The sequence below is a fragment of the Mobula hypostoma genome, chromosome 7 (assembly GCF_963921235.1).
Source record: "Mobula hypostoma chromosome 7, sMobHyp1.1, whole genome shotgun sequence".
In the NCBI taxonomy this organism is placed as follows: domain Eukaryota; kingdom Metazoa; phylum Chordata; class Chondrichthyes; order Myliobatiformes; family Myliobatidae; genus Mobula; species Mobula hypostoma.
The window spans coordinates 139,074,904-139,094,849 of NC_086103.1; the positions used below are offsets into that span (position 1 = coordinate 139,074,904).

A 19,946-nucleotide genomic window follows, 5' to 3' on the forward strand; every position below is an offset into this window, starting at 1 on the left:
TATACACCCAACTATTTTTGCCTGAGCTGACGTAAAATGTTAATTATGTTTTCTTTTGTAGAGGGTGCTGAGTCATCAGGACGACACTGCTCTATTGAAAGCCTACATTGCAGAATGGCGAAAATTCTTCACACAATGTGACATTTTGCCCAAGCCTTTCTGTCAGTTAGAAATTACATTAATGGGCAAACAGGGCAGTAATAAGAAATCCAATGTAGAAGACAGTATTGTGAGAAAGGTAGGAACGTGGATTTAATGTTATTCAGTATATTTCCTAAATCTTTTAAATTTATCAAATGTCGCTTCAGTGGAATATAGTTCCAACTGCAGTTGCAGAATCACAGAATGACTGCACTATGGAAGGAGTTTATGATCATTTGTATCTGTACCAATAAGATATAGGAGCAATCCAGCTCTTTCTATCCTCTCCCCAAAGTTCTGCAAGATCTTTAATTTCAAGTACTTTTTGAATGCCGCAATTAATTCATTTAGTAATCCAATCATTTTTTTTTGTTTTAAAACAAGGAATTCTTCATTTTTTTTGGTTCATCTGTCAGTCACCTTCATTCTATATGTGATACCTTAATGGGAATATTCTATATGTGCTACCTTAATGGGAATATTGTCAATGTACACTGCCCATTCCTGTTATGACTTTAAAGTTGTCTAGCAGCCACTTGTGTTCTACTGGGGAGAGTGGGAGCAAAGGAAAAAACCTAGCAACAGTCTCTCCACGTCACGAAAGCTCCACATTCTAGGATCATATAGTATTTTCTTTTTCACTTCTTTAAAGGCTTACATCTTTTGTCTTGTACACTTCTGTCAAGTCAGCTCTTTGTCTTTTGGTCAAAGGACACAAGCCCGAGCTCACTCAACCTATCCTCATAAGGCATGCTCTCTAATCCTGACAACGTCCTGGTAAATCTCCTCTGCACTCTCTCTCTCAAAATCTTCAAATCACTACCAAAAATTTAATGTGCAGAATGAAAACTTGCTCCAATGGAATTTATGGAGGGGGAAATAAACCCAAAGTTTATGCATGGCCCTGTATTGTAGGGGTGTTGCATTCCTAGAAAATGGGCTATATTGTGATTTTCTGTACTGCAAAGCCATGTCATCTGTCAAAGTATATGTCAAGAATATTGATTTGTGAGTTGTAAGGGAGGATTTCTGTATCCTGAATGCTCATATGTGGGGGTTGCTGGTACAGAAAACTGCTTAGTAACCTAGTTCAATTACAGGCTATCAGTTCATAGCAAGAGGCCATTTGAAAGATTTGCTTTGGAAACTGATGTCAGTCTTTTCTATTGATACTTGATTTACATGGATTATTTTATAAATAAATTTCTAAAATAACTTTCTGTTAGCATTTCCTTATCTTGGATGGTGAATATTGGTAGTTCAGGTTGAGGCATTTGACGTGGTGTTTGCTGAGCTTGGCAATTAGCTTGCTGTAGTTTTATCACATTCAAGGTGACATCCTTAATGTGCAGTTGTTGATGTTTCACTCTGGGAAGTGCTTGCCTCTACATCAGGAAGATACTTACTAAGGAGAGAAAGGCGCGCATAACTTACTCACCATGCATTGAAACATGTGATCTTGCCCTACATCAAGACTATATCAGAAATGACAGCTTGACTGCTCCAATCTCACAGCATCACAATTGCTCACAAACCAACAGCGACCTTAAGGAAGTTTGTCACAAGAACCATGGTGCCTGTAAAGACAACTGACAAAAGCAATGTGGTGTGCAGGATCACATCGGCAGACAGGATGTAAACTCTCAACTCGTTTACAGGAACACGAACGGGCAGTAACGAGTCAGGATTCACTGTCGCTGACTGCTGTACATGAAGACCAAGAAGGACACCACTTCTAACTGTATCTTTGGGGTAGCCAGATTTACAGCAAAAAGAGGTTGAAGAGCGCATGTGTAGTGACATAGCTATGCTTGAGACAAGTCTGTATGGGCTAGGGCTGTAGTGAAACCTTTGGTTAATAATGTATTATATGAGGGATTTAACTCACCCCAGCATTCTGAATGTGGCACTCCACCCTGAGGGCTTCATGAAGGTAGGGTCAAGAGAGGCAGAGGAGCCCTTACAGGCTGCTTTGAACTGGTGGATTGGACTATATTCGCAATTTTTCTTCCCAGGCATCACCAAATTAATCAAAACCAGCATGGATGAGCATCTTCTCCTTAAGCCCATCACCCCTGCTGGGGCATAGCCTGCCGACAGCAGCTCACTGGAGTTCTCTGTCCTGGGCCAGTCTTTCAGTCAAGATGTAGCCCACTGAAGATCCTTCCTCTCCCAGGGATGATGTGTCTGAAGCTTTTGGCACTCCTGTAGCACTGAGCTTGGGGCCGTCGTGGTAGAGTTATGGATGAGCGTAACACAGAGAAAATGGTGGAATAACTCAGCAGGTCAGGTAGAATGGATGGAGAGGAATAAACAGTTGACATTTCGGGTTGAAACCCTTCATGAGGACTGTAAATGAAGGGGGAAGAAGCTAGAATAAGAAAGTGGGAAGGGTGGGAAGGAGTACAAGCAGACGATAGGTGAAGGCAGGTGAGTGGGGATGGATTAAGTGAGAAGCTAGAAAATGAAAGGTAGAAATGGTTAAAGGGATGAAGAAGAATCGATCTGATAGGAGAAGAGAATGGCCTTCATCCGTTTCTGTCATGGTCCAGTCTCCTCTCCTATCAGATTCCTTCTTCAGTTCTTTGTCACCATTAGGGAGGAGGCACAAGAGCCTACAGATGCACACTGAGTGTCTTAGGGACAGCTTCTTTCCCTCTGCCATCAGATTGATGAAAGGTCCATGAACATTACCTCAATATTTTCCTCTCTTTTGGTACTATTTATTTTTAATATATTTCATATTGTAATTTTTTGTGTTGTGCTGTACTGCTGCTGCAAAATAACATATGCCAATGATAATAAGCCTGATTCTGATTCAAACACTAGCTATAAATTTTGAATATCTGTTGTTATAATCTCAGATAGCACTAAGGAGGCATATAGGAATGAGGTGTATCGGCTGATTGAATGCTGTTGTAAAATCTCACTCAACTTCAGCAAGACTACGGAATTAATTACCAACTTCAGGAAGAGGAAGTTGGCAGAACATACATCAGTTCTCATTGAGGGATGGAAACGATGAGCAGCTTTAAGTTCCTGGTGTCAGCATCTTTGAGTAACTGTCCTGGGCTCAGTACATCAATGCAATCACAAGGCCTGCCAGAAGTCTACTTTGTAGTAGTTTGAGGTCATTTGGTATGTTACCAGAGCCATGCAAATTTCTACAAGTGTATATGGGTTTCATCACTGCTTGATATTGAGGCTCCAGTGCACAGAATCACGAGGCTACAGAAGGTTGTAGACTCAACCAGCTTCGTTACAGGCACAACCCTCCACAACATCTAGGACAGCATCAAAAGGTAATGCCTGAAGAAGGTGGCAGCTGTCATTAAGGACACTTGCCACCCAGAACCTGCCTTTTTCTTGTTACTCCATCAGGAAGGAGGTTCAAGAGGTACTCGGTGATTAAGGAAGAGCTTTTTCCTCTTAATCAGTATATTTTTGAACAGTCCATGAACACTACCTCATTATTCCTTTTTGCACTGTTCACTTTGCATTTTATGGTAATTTTATGCCTTTGCATTGTACTTCTGCAAAACAACAAACTTCATGTCATATAAGACAGTGATAATGAATTGATTCTCATTCTATGGCAGATGTTGAATCGTAGAAATTTCTGAGCTCGTTCACATTTGACAAGAGTTCTGCATAATTTCATTTCTACCATTACAATGATTGTAGCAGGTAGGGTGCATGGGAGGGTATCAGTGCAGTTAAGTGCTGCTTCCGACATCCAGTGTTGTCTTCTGTCTCTTTATAAGCAATGATAGTTTCTTCAGTGTGGAATAATCCTTGTTGTAACTGGCTTATTCTGTTTCTCCTGTAGTTTTTCCACCAACTGTCAGATTTTAATGTGTTTTTTTTTTGTTGGACATTAATCTTCAGACCTGTGGATATCGTCTTTTCCCTGTTGTGTGAAACATGGTCACTGAGGCAGATTAGTGAAGCTCTGAAGGTTACTGTTACAATGCGACATATGACTGATCGATAGAGCATTAAAGCACAGTGGAGATCCTTTGACCCACAATGTTGTGCTGGCCTTTTAACCTTTTCTGAGATCAATCTAACTTCCTTCGTAAATAACCCTCCGTGTGCCTATCTAAGAGTTTCTCATTGCCTCTAATGGGGCATTTCAGAATATCTTTGAAAAATGTTATTAGCTATTCCATAGTGCAGGTAAATGATGAGATAGCTTAATCTTTTATATTTGACAAAGCTTATTAATTTGAATGTAGCAAATCAATCTGAACTTAATATAAAAAGTATATAATACAATTATATTTAAAGGTTTGTTGGGGGAAAATATTAATTTACCCTTTTTACCTGCTCCATTGGGCTGCACTTTGTTGAGAAATGCAACTTGATTTCCTGTGCAAGTTTCATGACTTGACCTTGAACTTCCTGGTGGTATCGTGTGAAGTCCAGTTGTGGACTGCCCACTTTTTGTAGGATTGTGCATTTTATTTTTAATTTTTTTTCATTATTTGAGAAATTGAGTTTTGTGTTTTTTTTCCCAGATTTTAAGTGGTTTTGGATATTTTTGAGCAGTGAGATGGTGGGGAATGGCTTAGTTTTAAAAAAATAGTTCACTGCCACATTTTTTCATCCCATTCCCCATCTTTAAGACAGAACTTTCAGCTGGGAGGCCCTGCCTGGCAAAGCGTATTGAGAGCATGGGTGGGGTGCCACAAAATCCCAGCTGCAATATTTATAGTAAAAGAATAGGGAAGAAAAAATCCATTTTCTTAATTGTAGGATGTGTTTCAATTCTTTCAGCTTATGCTTGATACCTGGAATGAATCGATCTTTTCAAATATTAAGAATCGTCTTCAAGACAGTGCAATGAAGCTAGTACATGCTGAACGACTAGGAGAAGCATTTGACTCGCAGCTTGTCATTGGGGTCAGGGAAAGTTATGGTAAGGTTATGTAGCTTTCCTAATTAATAAAACAAGAAAACTGGTAAATGAATTTTTATCAGAATATTTGAAAGAGATTAAATATTCACTGGGTTATAAATTATATTTTTAGATTTGTCATTTGTAATTTATTATACAGTACTATGCAAAAGTCTTGGGCACATGTACAGTGGCATGCAGAAGTTTGGGCACCGCTCACAACATGCTGGAGGAACTCAGCAGGTCAGGCAGCGTCCGTGGAAAAGATCAGTCAACATTTTGGGCTGGAACCCTTCGCCAGGACTGTAGAGGGAAGGAGCAGAGGCCCTGTAAAGAAGGTGGGGGGAGGGTGGGAAGGAGAAGGCTGGTAGGTTCCAGGTGAAAAACCAGTAAGGGGAAAGATAAAGGGGTGGGGGAGGGGAGGCAGAGACATGATAGGCAGGAAAGATGAAGAAGGAATAGGGAAAGCACGATGGATAGTAGAAGGAGGCGGAACCATGAGGGAGGTGATAGGCAGCTGGGGAGGGGGCAGAGTGACATAGGGATAGAGGAAGGAAGGGGGAGGGAATTACCGGAAGTTGGAGAATTCTATGTTCATACCAAGGGGCTGGAGACTACCTAGACGGTATATGAGGTGTTGCTCCTCTAACCTGAGTTTAGCCTCATCATGGCAGTAGAGGAGGCCATGTATGGACATATCTGGATGGGAGTGGGAAGCAGAGTTGAAGTGGGTGGCTACTGGGAGATCCTGTCTGTTTTGGTGGACGGAGCAGAGGTGCTCGACGAAGCGGTCCCCCAATCTGCGTCGGGTTTCACCGATGTAGAAGAGGCCGCACTGGGAGCACCGGATGCAATAGATGACCCCAACAGACTCACAAATGAAGTGTTGCCTCACTTGGAAGGACTGTTTGGGGCCCTGAATGGTGGCAAGAGAGGAGGTGTAGGGACAGGTGTAGCACTTGCACTTACAGGGATAAATGCCAGGTGGGAGATCCGTGGGGAGGGACGGAGTCCAGTGTTGTCACCCGTAGTTCAGTCCCTCCCCACCTATATCCGGGATACATCCCATGCCCTCCACCTCTTCAATAACTTCCAGTTCCCTGGACCCAACCGCTTCATTTTCACTATGGATGTCCAATCCCTATACACCTCCATTCCGCATCAAGAAGGCCTCAAAACCCTCCGCTACTTTCTGGATAATAGGCCTCACCTGTTCCCCACCACCACTACCCTTCTGCAGTTGGCGGAACTGGTTCTCACACTCAATAACTTCTCTTTTGGCTCTTCCCACTTTCTTCAGACTAAGGGTGTAGCTATGGGAACTCGCATGGGCCCTAGCTATGCCTGTCTCTTCGTTGGTTATGTAGAACAGTCTGTCCTCCAAACCTATTCTGGTACTGCTCCCCAACTTTTCCTTCGGTACATTGACGACTACATTGGTGCTGCTTCCTGCACCCATGCTGAGCTCGTCAATTTCATCGACTTTACTTCTAACTTCCACCCAGCCCTCAAATTCACTTGGTCTATCTCAGACACTTCTCTCCCCTTTCTCGATCTCTCGGTCTCCATCTCTGGAAACAGACTGTCCACTGACATCTTCTACAAGCCCACTGACTCTCATAACTACCTCAACTATACCTCTTCCCATCCCGCCACATGCAAAAATGCCATTCCCTACTCCCAGTTCCTCCGTCTCCGCCGCATCTGCTCCGAGGATGACGTTTTCCGTTCCAGGACATCTCAAATGTCTTCTTTCTTTAAGGATCGTGGTTTCTCTTCTGCTGTCATCAATGATGCCCTGACCCGCATCTCCTCCATTTCCTGCACTTTGGCTCTCACCCCATCCTCCATACATGGCCTCCTCTACTGCCATGATGAGGCTAAGCTCAGGTTGGAGGAGCAACACCTCATATACCGTCTAGGTAGTCTCCAGCCCCTTGGTATGAACATAGAATTCTCCAGCTTCCGGTAATTCCCTCCCCCTCCCTTCCTCTATCCCTATTTCACTCTGCCCCCTCTCCCAGCTGCCTATCACCTCCCTGCCTCCTCTCCGCCACCCCTTTGTCTTTCCCCTTACTGGTTTTTCACCTGGAACCTACCAGCCTTCTCCTTCCCACCCTCCCCCCACCTTCTTTATAGGGCCTCTGCCCCTCCCCTGTACAGTCCTGGCGAAGGGTTCCGGCCCGCAATGTCGACCGATCTTTTCCACGGATGCTGCCCGACCTGCTGAGTTCCTCCAGTGTGTTGTGAGTGTTGCTTTGACACCAGCATCTGCAGATTATTTTGTGTAAAAGTTTGGGCACCCCGGTCAAAATTTCTGTTACTGTGAATAGCTAAGCAAGTAAAAGTTGAACTGATTTCCAGAAGGCATAAAGTTAAAGATGATACAATTCTTTAATATTTTAAGCAAGAAAACTTTTTTATTTCCATCTTTTACAATTTCAAAATAACAAAAAAGGAAAAGGGCCTGAAGCAAAAGTTTGGGCTCCCTGCATGGCAGTACTTAGTAACACCCCCTTTGGCAAGTATCACAGCTTGTAAACACTTTTTGTAGCCAGCTAAGAGTCTTTCAATTCTTATTTAGGGGATTTTCGCCCATTCTTCTACTTTAACTTCATCAGTCCACAGGACTTGTTTCCAAAATGCATCAGGCTTGTTTAGATGTTCCTTTGAACCTTTTGAATAGAACTTTTTGGCCGCAATGGGCAGATTTATGTTTGGAGAAAAAAGGGTGCAGAGTTTCATGAAAAGAACCCCTCTCCAACTGTTAAGCACGGGGGTGGATCGATCATGCTTTGGGCTTGTGTTGCAGCCAGTGGCACGGGGAACATTTACTGGTAGAGGGAAGAACGAATTCAATCAAATACCAGCAAATTCTGGAAACAAACATCAAACAGTCTGTAAAAAAAGCCGAAGATGAAAAGAGGAAGGCTTCTACAACAGGATAATGAACCTAAACACACCTCAAAATCCACAATGGACTACCTCAAGAGGTGCAAGCTGAAGGTTTTGTCTTGGCCCTCACAGTCCCCCAACCTAAACATCATCGAAAATCTGTGGATAGACCTCAAAAGAGCAGTGCATGTAAGACGGCCCAAGAAACTCTCAGAACTAGAAGCCTTTTGCGAGAAAGAATGGGCGAAAATCCCCCAAACAAGAATTGAAAGACTCTTAGCTGGCTACATAAAGTATTTACAAGCTGTGATACTTGCCAAAGGGGGTGTTACTAAGTACTGCCATGCAGGGTGCCCAAACTTCTGCTTTGGGCCCTTCTTTTTTGTTATTTTGAAACTGTAAAAGATGGAAATAAAAAAGTTTTCCTAAAATATTAAAGAAATTTGTCATCTTTAACTTTATGCCTTTTGGAAATCAGGTCTTCTTTTACTTGCTTAGCTGTTCACAGTAACAGAAATTTTGACCGGGGTGCCCAAACTTTTCCTTGCCACTGTATACAGCTAGGGTGCCTAAGACTTGTACGGTACTGTATATACTGAATGTTTACCAATATTAACAAAAACTTAAGGCTCTCAGATATTCAAGGGCAAATAAAGATAATGGAGAATGATATACTTCAAATCAAATCAAAATTAACACATGCAAGAACTGGTTTAAACAAAACAGTTTACAGTATTGTGCAAAATTTCTGGGCACCCTAGCAAATGCGCTCTCTCTCTCTCAAGTCTCTCTGGACTTGAAGTAGGGAGATAATACAGTTGACGTGACAAAGGAGATGGTGCAGGTTCATTGGGCTCTCTTCCAGGGAAGGCGGTACCTGTACAAACAAGATGAGTTGCAGTTGAACTTGTGGTGGACGAATATTCTTGCAGGAAGGTTTGTTGGTGCTGCTTCAGGGGTTTAAACTAGAGTTGTGATGGGGTAGATATGATTCAGAGTGCCAGAGTAGCTGGTGGAATGGAAAAGTTAAACAAGGTGGAACTAATGTTCTGAATTGTGTCTATTTCAATGCAAGGAATATTGTAAGGTACGAGCTTAGAGCATGTATCAGCATGTGGAATTATGATATTGTAGCTATTCGTGTGACTTGGTTGTAGAAGGAGCAAGACTGGCAGCTCAATGTTCCAGGGTTCTGTTGATTTGGACATGATAGAGCAGGAGGCATTAAAGAGTGAGTTGGCATTACTCGTGAACGAATATGTCATAGCAGTGCTTGGACAGGACAGGCAAGAGAACTCTACTGAGGATATAAGGGTGGAACTCAGGAATAAGAAAGGGATGACAATGCTAATGGGATTATATTAAAGATCTCCCAATAGTCAGTTGGATTTCGATAAGAAAGTTTGTAGAGATACAGCAGATAGTTGCAAGAAAAATAAGGTTGTGGTAACAGGTGATTTTAGAATCCCATACTGTAAAAGGATTGGGATAGAGTTTTATCAGATGTGTTCAGGGAAGTTTACTTAATATATAGAGGTTCTGACCAGAGCTTGCGATACTGGATCTCCTGTTAGAGAATGAGACAGGGAATATGACAGAAATGTATGTAGGGAAGACTTTGGATCTAGTGATCATAATTTCATTACTTTCAAGATAATTAAGGACTTGTCCTTGGGTTGAGATTCTAAATTGAAGAAAAGCTGATTTTGATATCAGAAAGTATCTGGCAGGTTTGAATTGGGACAGATATTTTTCTGGCAAAGGGATGCTTGGTAAGTGGGAAACCTTCAAAAGAGAACTATTGAAAGTACAGAGTTTGAACAGTATGTTTCTGTTAAGATAAAAGGCAAAGCCAGCGGGTTTAGGAAACCTGGTTTTTGAGGGATATTGAGGCCCTGGTTTGGAAGAAGGAGAGACAAGTGTAAGAAATGCAAGAGAAGGGAAAACAGGAGGGCCAAAAGAAGGTATGAGGTTGCTCTGGCGGACAAATTGAAGGAGAATCCTAAGGGATACTTTAAAAGTATGGCAACGTTAAGAGCAAAAAGATAGCAAGGGACAAAATTGAAGTTCACTGTGAGGGAGATCTTAACTATATTTTTTGCAATCTGTATTTACTTGGGAGGTGGGCACAGAGTCTATATAACTGAGGCAAAAAGTAGTGATGTCATGGACTGTATTCAGATTACAGAAGAGGAGCTGTTTTGCTGTCTTAAGGCAAATTCAGGTGGATAAGTCCCCAGGGCCTTGTGGGAGGCTAGTGCAGAAATTGCAGGGGGCCTGGTAGAGGTACTTAAAGCATCCTTAGCCATGGGTGAGATATTGGAGAACTGGAGGATAGCTAAAGTTCTGGGAAATTGTAGGCTGGTGAGCATGATGTCAGTGATGAGTACATTATTATAAGGGACAAGATATATAATTATGTGGATAGATAGGGTCCGATTATAGATAGTCAACATGGCTTTGTGTGTGGTAGATCATGTCTAACAAATTTTGAGAACTACAAGGAGGTTACCAGGAAAGTTGATGAGGGAAAGACAGTAGATATTGTCTACCTGGACTCCATCAAGACCTTTGACAAGGTGCTGCATGGAGGCTGTTCCAGAAGATTCAGTGGCTTGGCATTCAAGATGAAGTAGTAAGTTGGATTCAACATTGGTTCAGTGGGAGAAGCTAGAGAATGGTAGCAGATGTTTGCCTCTGATTGAAGGCCTGTGATTAGTGGGGTGCTGCAGGGATTGGTGCTGGGTCCATTGTTGTTTGGAAGTCTGTGGAAACCTCATTCCACGAGTCTCTGAGAGTCTGCTGGAGAAGTCAAGCCAAATCTGAGTCTGCTAGAGGCTGAAGATGGCCTGTTCTAGGTTTGGAGGCCTGCTTAAGTATGTGAGTATACGGGTGGAAGGAGGAAACAGGGCTTGTTTGGCTGTTGTTATTTTGTTGCTTGTGTTCTTATTTGTCTACTGTTATTTTGCAAAGCATCATGGCAGTGCGATGTTGGTGCTAGAATGTGTGGTGACAGTTGCAGGCTGCCTCCATCACATCGTTAGGTTGTGTTAACACAAATTATGCATTTCACTGTACATTTCAATACGCATGTAATAAATTTAATGTGAATTATCTATGTTAATAACTTGGATGTGGTAAACTGGATCAGCAAATTGAGACATTAAAGTTACAGAAGACATTGGTGGTGCCATAGTTGGAGGATTGTCCAGTTCTGGTCATCTACCTACAAGAAAGATATTAATAAAACTGTAAAAGAGAGACGTTTACAAGGATGTCACCAGGACCTGAGGACCTGGAGCATGGAAGGATGAAGATATAGATTGCGTAAATGCACACAGGCCTTTTCCACTGAGGCTGGGTGAGACTAGAAGTAGAGGTCATCAGTTAAGGATGAAAGGTGAAAAATTTCACGGGAATCTGAAGAGCAATTTCACGGTGTGAGTATGAAATGAGCTGATAGCGGAAGTGGTGGATGCAGGTTCAGTTGCAGCGCTTGAGAAGTTTGGATAGGGACATGGAAAAGGTGTTGGTTGTTGGAACTAGGCAGAATAGCAATGTGGCATGGACTAAGGCCATCTATGCTGCAGTGGTCTATGACTGTTTTTCCCAATTGTGGAGTTGAGCATTGAGGCAACATGCACTTAAAAACAAAGAAAAAATTACGTGTAAGAAGGGTTTTAACTACCAGACATTAGTTATAACTGGGTTTGAAGGCTGAAGTTGAAGAATTTTTAAGCAACTGCAAATTCTGAGACCCAGGTTCCTTTACAAGTTATAAATTTGTTCATGATAAAGAGAAAAGAAAAATCAGGAAATGTTCTGCACTTTTTAATTTGATTTGTCCTTCATTTATAGCAGGTGTTACTAACTTAACTGATACTGGTTTTCAAAAGTGATATTTTTTTTTGTGTGTAACATTTTTCCCTCACCAGGTTTTGTTTTTCTTCAATTGCAGTCAACCTGTGTTCAAATCCAGAAGACAAGCTTCAAATTTATCGTGATAATTTTGAAAAGGCATATTTAGATTCAACTGAAAGATTCTACAGGACACAGGCCCCATCTTATTTACAACAGAATGGTGTACAAAATTACATGAAATATGTAAGTTAGATACAGTAAAAGATAAAGTATAATGTATTAATATGTAAATGGCATCGTTTGAGTGAATGATGATTTAAAAACAATGTAGTTATTTCTGTTTGGTTAATGTAATGCAATTGATCTGAGCTGCAGTTCCAGAACTGGCACTGAATTTGACTTGCTTGAAAATCCTTTCAAGTGTTGCCCCTCATGAACATTGTTTAGTAATATATATTGTAAATATGTGAACTTGGCTTTTAATTTTCTCATAGTTGTAATACGCTTGCAGATATTATGATAAGCTCTGCAAATGCAGAATTATCACTCAAGTTAGATATTCAAAGGTCAGTGAAATTGAACCTGCTGTAGATTTGGCATCCTGAGATGCAGAAGGGAAACTTAATTGCTCTATGTTAAATAAATACAAGTAAAATCCCTTTTACAGGCTGATGCTAAATTGAAAGAAGAGGAAAAAAGGGCTCTTCGGTATTTAGAAACCAGACGAGAATGCAACTCTGTTCAGGCTGTAAGTTTTTCTCATGCAGGTTCATAATTTACATCTTTTTCCAGGGGATGTACGTAGAGGTTGGGGGGGGGGGGGGAAGGAAATCTCTTTGCTTATTCTGCTTATTCTCTTTTGCTATTTTTTTTTGTGCTCCCAGGTTTCTGCCATTGCATTTGTTTCAAACCACATTGTAAACACCCACTTAAAATTGATTACTTGAGGAAATACAAAGCATAATACAATTATTTTTTCAAAGGATGAGATAAATTATCTGGGTCACATTCCTTTGTCTTGCATTATGGTCATATGACATGTTTCCCTAAACTGGAGAACCAGCTGTGTACATCCTTACTGCTAAATGGGCATGCCAGGCTTGATGGTAGGAAGGAAGAGTAAGGGAAAATTTCTGCACTTTTTTGGTGAAGCTACAGTTGATGTTCTGTGTACAGATTTTTGTCTGCTTAATAAAAGAAGAATGTGCTTTCCATGGAATGGTTACATTGAAGACATTGCATAAATCAGCCACGATGGAATGGTGGAGCAGACTTAATGGGCTGTATGATCTAATTGTGCTTCTTTAGTTTATGATTTTATGGTTAATCTTGATTTCTGGTATGACTGGGCTGTCCCCTGGATAGAGACCGCGTAGCATATGTGTCTATTCTCTGGACTTTAAAGACTGTGATATCTCATTATGGCCTGTACATTTCTGTACTTTACAAAGTGAATGCTGAGATATTGTTGTTCTTATTGGGGATAAGTTTTAGATCTAAAATGAGATTATTCTTTGTTTGGAGCATCGAGAAATTTTGGAATTCTTGCCCTGCAGGGTTTTGATGATTTATGGATGGGTATGTTTTTTTACTTACTTATTGAGATCCAGCATGGAATAGGCTCTGCCCAGCAATCCCCCATTTAGTCCTAGCCTAATCACAGGACAATTTACAATGACCAATTAACCTTTCATCTTTGGACTGTGGGAGGAAACCTGAGCACCATGAGGAAACCCAAGCAGTCATGGGGAGGACGTACAAACTCTTTACATGCAGTGGTGAGAAATGAACCTGGGTCATCTGTACTCTAAAGTGTTGTACTGACCACTATGTGCTTTTTGTATCTCTTAGCGTTCTGATTACGAAAGGTTATTGTTTTGTTGCTCTAGGATTTAGAAACTTTGTTGATCAGAATGTGTGGGATTAATGAGATTTACATCATTCAACTCTCTCAGTTAATAAAGGCTGGTGTACTGAATGATGGTTTAACTCAGATTGCCTGTTGAAATGGATGGATAATAAAGCCTATTTGGACACCAATAGTCAATTTGACATTCCAAATTCCAGCTTAGCTTGTATTTAGTTTGGGTGACTTTATTTGACTATATTTAAAAAGAAAATGTTAAAATTGTTTTTAGTAATGTTTACTAAACTGGAATTATACCAACTTTCACTAATAACTCCAGAGCAATCCTGCTCATATTTAGAGAGTAATCCTGACAGAGTTGAGGCAGATTACAAATAAGTGAATATGGAGAGCGGGGGAGGCTGCCCATCTCCTCAAACCTGCTCCACCATTCAATAAAATCAGGGCTAATCTAACTGTAAACTGAAGTATCCCCAGTAACCTTTTGCATCCAATTTACCTGTCTTAAAAACTTTCAAAGACTTGCAACCCTCAGAGTAAAAGAAATTCACCTTATCTGTTAAAATGGGTCACCCCTAGTTTTAGATTTTCCCATGAGGAAACATCTTTTCTATCAAGTCCATCCAATCAAGACCCCTTAGGACATTGTGCCTCATTCAAATCAACTTTAATTATTCTAATTTTCAGCAAATCTAGCTTGTTGAATTTTCCTCCTTTGACAACCTGCACAACACTGTTACAGCTCAGACTTTGCATCCTGTGTAAAGAGTCTGTACGTCCTCCCAGTGAAATGCGTGGGGTTTCTCCGAGTGCTCCGTTTTCCTCCCACGGTCCAAACCTGTATTGGTTAATGAGTTAATTAGTCATTGTAAATTGTCTCTTGATTAGGTTGGGGTTAAATTGGCGACTGTTGGGACTTGCTGGGTGATGCAGCTGGAAGGGCCTATTCTGTGCCCAAGTAAGTAAATAAATACCACTGATTAACTTAGCCCTGATTCTAATGAGAATGATACACTATTGAAAAGGACTCTGTTGATTACAAGTGTTTCATTTCAGCTTATGGAGTGTTGTGTTAATGCTCTGGTGACTTCATTTAAAGAGACAATCCTAGCCGAATGCCCAGGCATGATCAAACGTAATGAGACAGACAGTAAGTACAGTTGTAACTTTTTATTTGATTAAGTTTATCATTTGTACCAATAAAGCAATTAGTTTCAAATTACACTTTGTCTTCTTGATGGAAATTTTTAATGGCTTGCAGGTGATACTGAGGTCCCTCGAATTCAATTTGAACACTATGCACAATCCTTTGGCTGAATTGTTATGTAATTTTTACATGGACAATTCTAACATGCTTTATTGTCAAATCTTCCTACTTTCATACCTCTGGATTGTCTGGGCTGCGGCACATTTTGTAGATTTTCTTTTGGAAAGTGCAATTTATGGGATCCCATCTATTTTGTGTTCATTTATTTTCTGTGTTTCAGCTTGCTTCTCAGTGGCTATTCATCTTTTTTGGTAAAATCATATTTGGTGTTCACTATCCTTTCATTTCTGAATTAGAATTCTCTAAGAATTTAATTTATAAATTGCCAAAATAGATTAGTCTTTTACATTGGGTATGGGTATCAGAGTACAGAGGAAATTCAAACTTCCAAACCAAAACTTATTGATTAGGTTATGAAATGCTTCAGTAAGACTGCTAAACAAATTACATCAGTCACCATCATGACCCAACCAAAATTGTATAACCATATCTTGCATATGTGTCAGAATCCATTTGTCACACATGAAGAAAATACTTTCTTAACCCACTGAAAATATCATTTCTTTTCATTCTGAATACTAACCCATGTGAAATTTTGCATTTCTGTCCTCCAGTGTCATTTCTAAGTACTGAAGTACATCTGCACTCACTTTTTGATAATATGGCTATTCTTAAGGTTCACGTTGAAAATAAGATCAGTTGAAAATATTTCTGATTCATTGACCTAATTACAGAACTATTTGCAGTAGTAAATTTATTCTGGATTATATTGTGTCTATTCTTGAATTAAGTAGTGAATTATCACTGGGTCTGCATATGGAATTTGTCATAAAACTATAAAGCGTGTTTGCTGGAATGTTATGGCAGTCGTTAGGTTCCTGGCTTGCAAATATGTATACCAAATATTGAGTCAAATAGCTAAATGAGACAATATTCTGTGCTTTACTAAATGGTTGCTTTCATTCATAAATGGTCGTAGAATGTCTATGCATTTTTGATTTTAGAATTAATACTTAAAACAAATTTGCCTTTTAATGGTGTAACCCTTAGGTTCGGCTGGCGGTGTTAGTCTAGGAAAGGCAGTCTTTGGCCCCGCTAAACATGTGAAATCTGAGGTGCAAAACCTCTTGTTTTTATGGATGCTGCGTGATGTGTTCTCCCGTTACAAATCAGTACCACAAAATAACAGGCAGTACACCATATACAATTAAATGATTTAGCTTTATAATTAATTTTTACTAAAGAGTTAGTAAAGTAAAACAAAAAGAGTAGGGCCTATTTTAATGAAACAGTCTAATATGCACAAGTTGGAGCTCATGGCTTCCCTTCCGGTTGTCCACCATCGATCTCCCCCGGGCTTCATCAACTCCTGGCCCCACTCCATGTCCACTCCTTTCTAGCACCATCTCTCTTCATCTTCCGCTGAACAAAAGACCCAGATCACCTCGGTTGCAGGCACACAGCAAGAAAAAAGTCACTCCAAAGCCCCTATTATCTCTAGACATCACTGCTGCTACAGACCAACCATTTCATTAGTAATGAAACCTTTCTCAGGGTGTTACAGTCACAAAGAGTTGAACTTATTTTAACTTGCGTTGGTGTCTGCTGTGTTGGATTAGATGTAACATCTTAGTTTTAATCTCTAGAACTACACTTGATGTTTACATTGATGGATAAAGTTCCAAATGGGATTGAACCAATGTTAAAAGATTTGGAAGAGCACATTATTAGTGCAGGCTTAGCAGATATGGTAGCAGCTGCAGAGACGATAACTACTGTAAGTATATAAAAGCAACCATTATTTTTCTGACTCAATTTATTGCTTATTGTAACTAATCTCAATGTTTATCATGTTTTTATTGACTTTTATCCAAATTTTATGCAATTGCACTTAATGAGAATGGAATATAGAGTCATGTTTTCAGAATTACTGCTATTTAAAGCAGCTTTTTCATGTAGCAAGAACATTCCAGATGATCTTATGAAAGTCACTAAAGTAAATTTGAAACCACCATCTGAGATACAAAGCGGATGACAAGTTTTCAAGTGAATCTTAAAGGTAGAAAGAAAGGTGTGTAAACAGACAAAAAGATGTACAGTTTTGGATCTTGGCCAAAGTCATCAATAGTGGAACAATTTTTAAAAGAAACACTGTGGTCTGAATTGGAGTAACTAAAAATGTTGGAAGTATTCAGCATGTCAGATAGCATCTTTAAAAAGAGAAACAGTTAATATTTGAGTGTTTACAGCATTTTCTATTTCTATTTATAGTGATCATAATTCCATCTCCTTTACAATAGCATTGGAGAGAGAGAGGAACAGACTAGTTAGAAAAGCGTTTAATTGGGGTAAGGGGAATTATGAGGCTATCAGGCAGGAATTTGGAAGCTTAAATTGGGAACAGATGTTCTCAGGGAAAGGTATGGAAGAAATGTGGCAAATGTTCAGGGGATATTTGTGTGGAGTTCTGCATAGGTATGTTCCAATGAGATGGGGAAGTTATGGTAGGGTACAGGAACCGTGGTGTACAAAGGCTGTAGTAAATCTCGTCAAGAAGAAAAGAAAAGCTTGCAAAAGGTTCAGAGAGCTAGGTAATGTTAGAGATCTAGAAGATTGTAAGGCTGACAGGAAGGAGCTTAAGAAGGAAATTAGGAGAGCCAGAAGGGGCCATGAGAAGGCCTTGGCGGGCAGGATTAAGGAAAACCCCAAGGCATTCTACAAGTATGTGAAGAGTAAGAGGATAAGACATGAAAGAATAGGACCTATCAAGTGTGACAGTGGGAAAGTGTGTATGGAACCGGAGGAAATAGCAGGGGTACTTGATGAATACTTTACTTCAGTATTCACTGTGGAAAAGGATCTTGGTGATTGTAGTGATTACTTGCAGCAGACTGAAAAGCTTGAGCATGTAGATATTAAGAAAGAGGATGTGCTGGATCTTTTGGAAAGCATCAAGTTGGATAAGTCGCCGGGACTGGATGAGATGTACCCCAGGCTACTGTGGGAGGCGAGGGAGGAGATTGCTGAGCCTCTGGTGATGATCTTTGCATCAGCAACGGGGACGGGAGAGGTTCCGGAGGATTGGAGGGTTGCGGATGTTGTTCCCTTATTCAAGAAAGGGAGTAGAGATAACCCAGGAAATTATAGACCAGTGAGTTGTACTTCAGTGCTTGGTAAGTTGATGGAGAAGATCCTGAGAGGCAGGATTTATGAACATTTGGAGAGGTATTATATGATTAGGAATAGTCAGCATGGCTTTGTCAAAGGCAGATTGTGCCTTACAAGACTGATTGAGTTTTCTGAGGATGTGACTAGACACATTGATGAAGGTAGAGCAGTAGATGTAGTGTATATGTATTTCAGCAAGGCATTTGATAAGGTACCCCATGCAAAGCTTACGGAGAAAATAGAGGCATGGGATGCAAGGGGACCTTGCTTTGTGGATCCAGAATTGGCTTGTCCACAGAAGGTAAAGAGTGGTTGTAGACGGGTCATATTCTGCATGGAGGTCAGTGACCAGTAGTGTGCCTCAGGCCTCAGGGATCTGTTCTGGGACCCTTTCTCTTCGTGATTTTTATGAATGACCTGGATGAGGAAGTGGAGGGATGGGTTAATAAGTTTGCTGATGGCACAAAGGTTGGGGGTGTTGTGGATAGTGTGGAGGGCTGTCAGAGGTTACCGCAGGACATTGATAGGATGCAAAACTGGGCTGAGAAGTGGCAAATGGAGTTCAACCCAGATAAGTGTGAAGTGGTTCATTTTGGTAGGTCAATTATGATGGCAGAATATAGTATTAATGGTAAGACTCTTGGCCGGTGTGGAGGATCAGAGGGATCTTGGGGTCCAAGTCCATAAGACGCTCAAAGCAGCTGCGCAGGTTGACTCGGTGGTTAAGAAGGCATACGGTGTATTGGCTTTCATCAATCGTGGAATTGAATTTAGGAGCTGAGAGATAATGTTGCAGCTATATAGGATCCTGGTCAGACCCCACTTGGAGTACTGTGCTCAGTTCTGGTCGCCTCACTACAGGAAGGATGTGGAAGCCATAGAAAAGATGCAGAGAAGATTTACAAAGATGTTGCCTGGATTGGGGAGCATGCCTTATGAAAAGAGGTTGAGTGAACTTTGCCTTTTCTCCTTGGAGCAACGGAGGTTGAGGGGTGACCTGATAGAGGTGTATAAGATGATGAGAGGTATTGATCATGTTGATAGAGGCTTTTTCCCAGGGCTGAAATGGCTACCACAAGAGCGCACAGGTTTAAGCTGCTTGGGAGTAGGTACAGAGGAGATGTCAGGGGTAAGTTTTTTACGCAGAGAGGGCTATGGGTAACCCTAGTAATTTTAAGGTAGAGTCATGTTCGGCACAACTTTGTGGGCTGAAGGGACTGTATTGTGCTGTAAGTTTTCTATGTTGTATTTCTAATTTCCAGTATTTCAGCTTTTCAAAATTAAAGCAGTGTGGATATCCTCAAGATATTTTAAAAAAATAGCCAACAGTTTCCAAGGAAAGTGCGAACTGAAAACAGTTTGAAATCGAGACCCTTGCTTAACTGGGTTAGATTGCCAGTTGTTGCTTGTTAGATGGGTAGCAGATATATAGATTGCCTCAAATTTATGCAGAGTATATCAGTGGAACCTGGTGTAGTGTTTTCAACATTGTTCAGCAAATATTAGGCAAAGCTGGTCTTCTAATGTACTCTCCTTTTTCCAAGCATTTTGGTTATGAAAACCATTACATCCTTCAAAATTTGTCTTAAAATGAAACAACCAATTTCACTTGCCACTGCAGGAACTTGTGAAATGTACTGACAGACTTATTCAGTTAGTCATTTTAAAGATCTGTCTTGATAACGAAGCTGGCAAAATCATTTTTTATTAATATTCTGATTTCGAAGATCAGTGGATGTTTTGTGTATAGAAGCTGAAGGAGAGCTGAAAATGCACCATTCACTCTGTTAATTAAAATAATACCTTTGAACTTACCCCTTCTCACTTTTGTTGAAGTTTTGGTAAGG

At 40.6% G+C, this 19,946-nt stretch overlaps 1 protein-coding gene across 1 annotated transcript in view; it reads left to right on the plus strand.

The window, feature by feature from the left end:
* LOC134349582 (cullin-5) overlaps positions 1-19,946 on the plus strand; it is an 82,024-nt gene that overhangs the window by 19,206 nt on the left and 42,872 nt on the right. Inside the window, exons 4-9 of the mRNA XM_063054127.1 lie at positions 62-238; positions 4,921-5,062; positions 11,895-12,040; positions 12,465-12,545; positions 14,721-14,814; positions 16,578-16,708. Coding sequence (XP_062910197.1) covers positions 62-238; positions 4,921-5,062; positions 11,895-12,040; positions 12,465-12,545; positions 14,721-14,814; positions 16,578-16,708 — 771 coding nt within the window. The remainder of the gene's footprint in view (positions 1-61; positions 239-4,920; positions 5,063-11,894; positions 12,041-12,464; positions 12,546-14,720; positions 14,815-16,577; positions 16,709-19,946) is intronic.